General features: G+C 31.5%; 1 protein-coding gene across 2 annotated transcripts in view; it reads right to left on the bottom strand.

Moving 5' to 3' along the window:
• Window positions 1-638: 638 nt before the first annotated feature.
• SsRbeta (signal sequence receptor beta) overlaps window positions 639-6,352 on the bottom strand; it is a 417,378-nt gene continuing 411,664 nt past the window's right edge. For both annotated transcript variants that reach the window (XM_080180496.1, XM_080180502.1), the window contains exons 2-5: window positions 3,342-3,450; window positions 2,460-2,569; window positions 1,616-1,859; window positions 639-1,175 (exon numbers count right to left, since the gene is read on the bottom strand). In XM_080180496.1, coding sequence (XP_080036622.1) covers window positions 1,065-1,175; window positions 1,616-1,859; window positions 2,460-2,569; window positions 3,342-3,434 — 558 coding nt within the window. In that variant the 5' untranslated portion in view covers window positions 3,435-3,450 and the 3' untranslated portion in view covers window positions 639-1,064. The remainder of the gene's footprint in view (window positions 1,176-1,615; window positions 1,860-2,459; window positions 2,570-3,341; window positions 3,451-6,352) is intronic.

The raw sequence follows: 6,352 nt of genomic DNA, 5'->3' as shown, positions 1-6,352 counted from the left end.
ACGAAAATGCATTTTTTTATTAATTAAAGTAAAAACTAGGTATCTCCTTTTTTTCAAGAATTCATAAAAAACCTTACTTAAAAATAAAAATTTATCACCAAACTTATCAATATCTAAATTAGTTTAGCTGAAGTTTATCAATGGGTCTTAAATAGTTAATGCACTTCTCGTGTTATTGCCATCAATGGTTCCATTAACTGAACACCATGCATAAATTAATCACTTATCTTTGAGGGAGTTGGGCTAGGTGAATTATGACGAGCCAACGGTCCAGCTTATTTAGTTCTATGTTAATGCTATGAGAAAAGGAAGCAATTCGGTGACTCGGTTTGGGAATCTTTTATACATTCACAGAAATAAAATACATTAAATAATACATTTTAATTTAAATAAGAAAATCTCGTATTTTTGCAATATTGAACATACCGGAATCCCTTGAGCAAAAACACAAATTGTTTATTGTCACCAGAATAATATATAATAAAGGGTATCGATCATAAATGTGGACCGAAAAATGCAATATTTTTGTCTTAATCTTTCGTTGCTCTGAAATCTTAAATCATATGAATAACAAAACTAAATCAAATCAAATCACTAGACTAATAAATAATTGGACTAAATACAATGATGAAACAATATTATTGTAAAACAATTAATTTATTTATATTGAGTGTTCATATAAATAACATCAACAATTATTTATTCACAATAACTCTCTCAAAGAGTTTTATTAAATGTTAGAAGGCTTTTACTCAAGAAAGTATTTTTATTATAATGATTTTTCATGTAATATTAAAACTGCTCAAATTTTAAAAGAAAACTGGTTAGTATCACTATGACCTAAGAAATTACAACAAATTAATGCAGAGTATCAATTAAAAATAAATAAATAAAATATGAAAAAAGGGTAAAACAAACGTAAGCAAGAGACTCAAAAACTTTTAGTGAAAAGCGAAAGCTAGTTTTTCACTGTTCTGCATTTTCTATTATTTCTTAAAATAGGTATGAAATAAAAACAATGTCAATGATGAAATTATGACAAAAACAGAATCTTGTGATGAAGATTAATCCTTCTTGGTGGCTAGGGCCTCGTACTTGGACTTGCTGGAGTACCAGAGCATGAAGGGAATGGCGAGGGAAGGCAGGGTCATCACAGCGAAAGCAGCCCAGTCAAGCTAAAATATTATAATATTCATGTCTACATGCAACATCTAGACATCTACACTTTATTTAGATTATTAAAAAATCGTGGCTTATATACCTATTTTAACTACAAATGCCAAAAGATCCGTGTAATAGTTAGAAAACTATTAAAAAGTAATTATTATTTATGCTGCTATGTAGTTTTCTTGTTTTGTTGGACAGAGGAAACTAGCACACAAAAAACGACTATATTCTTGGCGACCATTAGTAAATACAAACACTTCATAAATGAAGATATGATCAGGAACGATTAATCCGTTTTGTGTTTGGATTATATTTGAAACTGCGTTTGATGGTACTAACTTCAAATGATTTATATTATAGTAATAACTAAACGGAAACTCTTTGTTTTATCGCCTAATGTTCGATTTCTTTCAGAATCGGCCTCTAGTAAAATGATTTTAAAACTTACGAAATGTGAAGAAAACTGCTTTTCATAATCTCTGGCGGCAATGATTACAGCCTGTCCAGGCTCTGAGCTGTAGCCGGTCAGTCTGACTCCCTCTCCAGCTGTGTAGGACACCTCGGCAGCGGTAAAGTTGAAGTAGCCGAACTTTCTTGGTCTGACGACAACTGTCTGGGTTGTGTTGGCCTGTGCACTCAGCTTCTCAATCTTGAACTGGGTCTGTCCAGAAACCAACTCAAAGTCGTCACTTCTACAAAACATATAAGGTAAAGTAAATTGTTCATAATGGTATTTAAGTATCGATCAAATTCGCTTGTCTACATCATCTTTGTGACTGTTTTTTAAATAGCGAAGTTAAGGTCAGGGAAAGGTTTAAAAACTATTTTGAGGAAAGGTTACTAGCTCCCTAACATTCCAAGAAAAATCATTCCTAGAAGAAAACAACAAACCAAAATATTTTGTATTACTATAATAACAAGTGGTGGGTCGATTCCGCCCCCTGACTCTTTTCCTCTTCACTCAAGTGCCCCAAAAGCCTCTAGGGGCAAAGTTACTAGTTACTGTTTAAGGTAACAAATCAGCAATTAAATTCATATCCATAAGACAAATTGATAATAGATTTTATTGCCCCAATTAGATTACTACAAGTAACATTCTGATGTAAGTAAGGATATTTAAATTATTAGTCATTCTTCTATTTATCAATCATTACCTACCATAATAGAAAATGGATAGAAACAATGTAGAAAAAAGTAAGGAACACTGTACTTGTAACTATGTTTGTTAAAATTATTAAAGTGATGAAAACAGTCACAAATAATTGCAAAATAAATAAAAATTATGTAGGTACCTGAATCCATTGTCAACAATCTGGATATCAGTGGCTGCGCTGTCTCCAACATTATATAGACCATACTTAACCACTACATCCATACCCTCGACTACATACTTGTTGTAAACCTAAAGCAAGAAAAAAATGTAAAATTATGAATATGTTCTATAATTCATGTCTTTATGCGCTTAAGTACTTAACAGAAATTGGACAGCAAAAAATTTTAATCCGCCATTAATCTCCAAAAAAGTTTCAGTAAGTTGTACCTACAGCTTATTATTATTCATCAGCTGTACTTAGAAACTCTGTTCATATAAATAGAATTCATTAAAATTTAGTAATGCCTAATAGTGTTTATTTCATTTAATCGTTCATTAAAACAATCTTCATATTTAATCTATCTTTATGGTGATCTAATAATATTGAAATATTTCAATGCCAATTGCACTTAATGAAACTATCCCTGTGCGCGCAAGTACACAATCATAAATGTTCTATGCAGTTTCATTAAAATTAGGTAAATGGACGAAAACACTCGTGACTCACAACCAATTAAAAATTTGATAATACGATTTTGATCAAAGTTAGGCATATAGAGCATATACCAATATACGTGTGTATAACATAATAAATCGTTTGAATAAAACGAATAGTTAAAACCAAAACAGGAACCTTATATTATTGACTCATGATCTCGACCAAGACCTTTAGGGCCGGCACCAGTCATTATGGCTGAATACGTTGCTATGACTATAACCCAAGGATTTGAAGTTAAGTAACACTCAAACCTTTTCTCTGCAGGTTCTAAATGTAGATTAAGGAGTCAACGGACCATGCATGGCAATCCCTCCAATACTCTACATAATTAATTTCACACACCCTACAAAGTAGCAGACATACCTGTTTTGACAAAAGTAGTCTTGCAGCAGTTCCCTCTTCTGCGTTCAAATGGGCTACGCAGAACATCAACGCGACCAAACTTAATCTCAACATTTTAGATGGTATTTCTGAAATAAAACCATTCGCTGTACTTAACTAATTGAATAACACTATTTTATCAAAATAGATCAAAATTTTAAAGTAACAACATATATGCGCGCTGTATCATGAAATAAATAATTAATTAATTAAATAGAATCAATAGGTAATTTTCAGTTCATCTGTATTTCGTGGGAAACAAATTTTTAACGAGAAACTAGAAGCTGCGTCCCTAGATACTCTGTATTCAAAGTGGTAAAGTGAAAATAGCATTGAACCATCACGTAACCTATGAGGTGTAGCTTAATGCACTATAATGGAGCTTGTAGTTGAAATTTAAGGATTTAATATTTTAAAAACTTCCTTTTATTACAAAAGGCTATACATAAAATTCATATTAATAAAAATTAAAAATATTTTCACAAAATAACATAAAAACTACGACAACTCCAAAACAAAGTTGAAAAGAAAATATTAAAAATATTGCAGCAACCTTTCCAAATCTCCACATACACACACGAAAAAGCAGACAACAATCCACTTTACAGCCAACTCACCGGAAACCGGTTCCAGCCAACAATAGTAATGACGAGTACAGGTTGCCAAACCAAAACGGAAAACTTTTTGAAAAAAATACTATACCTTAAAAAATTTAAATTTTACGTATCAATATTCTTTTATTAACAAAGATATCATTTGTAAAATTTTAATAAAATAATATTCTTTATGTACGGCAACTGTGTTAATATAATAAACAAAAATTAAAAGACGACATATCAAAACAAATAAATGACGACATTTGTACTGAAAAAAATAACGCGGCATTATTTATTTATTTTGCGAAATTAATACAAGTTTTTCTCTGTATATTTTATCCCATGTAAACCACATCTAGGTAACAAAAAGAAGTTATTATTAGTTTCAGCGAACTTTCTACAAACAGGTTTATTTTATTAAATAAAAATGTTTTAAAAAGATATTTTCGTTTAATTTCTTGAAATTAAATAAAAGAACAAGATAGAAGCTGGGGAATGTTGTTTGTGTATTTTCTGTCCATTGAAATACGTATTCTTTTGTTATTTCATCATAAAAGCTTATCTAGTGATATTTGTTTTAAAATTAACATTGCTGGTTTCATAGTTTTAAATAAGAGAAATTGATTTACTTTCAATTTAAATTGTACGTTACTTATTTTCATGATTTACTTTCTTCATATTTTATTATATATATAGAGGCTTTGCCCCTAGCCTCTAGGGGCTTTGCCCAAAGAGGTAATCAAAAAAATTTATGTTTTTTTTGTTTCTTGGGGGGGTTGGGGGTGTCCCACCCCTAAGAAAATAGCTTAAAACCACCACAGGACCTGTAGGTATATTCCCTGATGAGTAGAATCCGATCGATCGATCGGTTAATTCCGTGGTTACTGAAATCTTAAGGGACAGGCGGACAGACAGACATTATTCTACTTTGTATGATAGAGCTTAATCTTTGAACAATTGCTTTTATGGATGTTGTCGACCAATGTTAAAATTATGTAATATGCTTTTAGATAAAAATAAGTAGGGCTTGATTCCAAGCTATCTAGTGGTATTAAATAAAATCAATCTAAAATTGCTAGTTTTATATGATTTAATAAGAGAAATTGATTTCTTTTCTCTTTATATTGTTTGTTACTTATTTTCATGATTTGCTTTCTTCATATTTTATTGCATGAAACTAGCAGAACTTGATATTTTCTTGCTTTTATAAATATTGTTATCCTTGTCATATATAGATAGTTTTTTGTGTGTATTGTATGAATATAATTTTTTCAGACTCAAAATGAAAAACCAACTTTAATGGATGAACGACAAATAAAAGTGTATGAAGAACCCCCAAGCTCTGCCATTACTAAAATGAACAACAACTCCCAACCCCTTCGCAGCTATCAATGTCTAAACCTTGATTGGGTCAAAGATAAATTTGGTAGAGGGGATGATAATGAAACCCAAAAGTCAAGTAATGTTTTGAGTAATAGATATTTTCAAACGCCCTCAATAAGTTGGCTCTGGCCTCCTGGAGACAAAGACAAATTAAATAAAGATCAAATGACTATCAATACAGACGACGAAAGAAAATCAGTTTCCCAGTTGGAAATTACCAAGACTCTTGCCGGCTATCTTCAATATCCTATTTCAGGGTTTAATTGGGCCAGAGAAAAGCTTTCACGAAATGAAAATCCGTACGATGTTGTGCCATCAAAAGAAGAGACAGAAATTGTCCCTTATAAAAGGCCAGGATATCTTTCATATTTGTCAATAAGTTGGGATAAATATTTCCCAAACAAATCTGATCCTAATTCTTTAAATGAAACTACATTCAATAGAAGTAAATTCGACGAGGCATGGGAAAAATTTAAGCAGCAAGATTATATTGAATTCAACAAGTATAACTTCAAAGAATACATTCCTGATATTACAACTGTTGAAAAGACAAGTGATGTTGTTAGGACAGCTGGTGAGGTTACTGGCTTGCCACAGCTTCAATGGACTGGAACTATTATAAACAAAAGTGCGAAAGCCTACAAAGCTATGACTGCAAAAGATGCAACATCAGCTGATATTACAGGAGAAGTTGCTAAAACTGTTGGTGATGTGGCTGGATATTCAATTTTACAGGATGTTGGAAAAATACTTGGAAGCACTTCTTCATTACATAAACATGTTACTAAGAATAAAGACAAACAAGTTGAAGTTAAAAGAAATGACCCAGTGGTGGTCCAAGAAGATTTTTCAAATGATTTTTCTAAACTTGTTCAAAAGCAACAATCCGGTGAAATTGATTTTGAAAGGATAAAGCTGTTATACAAAATGAGCCAATACAATCAGCTACAGAACAACTCTTTATACCGACTTCCTAACAATCCACCGAAGCCATATTCAACAACAGCATTTTAC

This window comes from Acartia tonsa, chromosome 2 (genome assembly GCF_053477335.1).
Source record: "Acartia tonsa isolate MP-2025a chromosome 2, ASM5347733v1, whole genome shotgun sequence".
Classification (NCBI taxonomy): domain Eukaryota; kingdom Metazoa; phylum Arthropoda; class Copepoda; order Calanoida; family Acartiidae; genus Acartia; species Acartia tonsa.
This window is presented reverse-complemented; position numbering and strand designations above follow the sequence as displayed.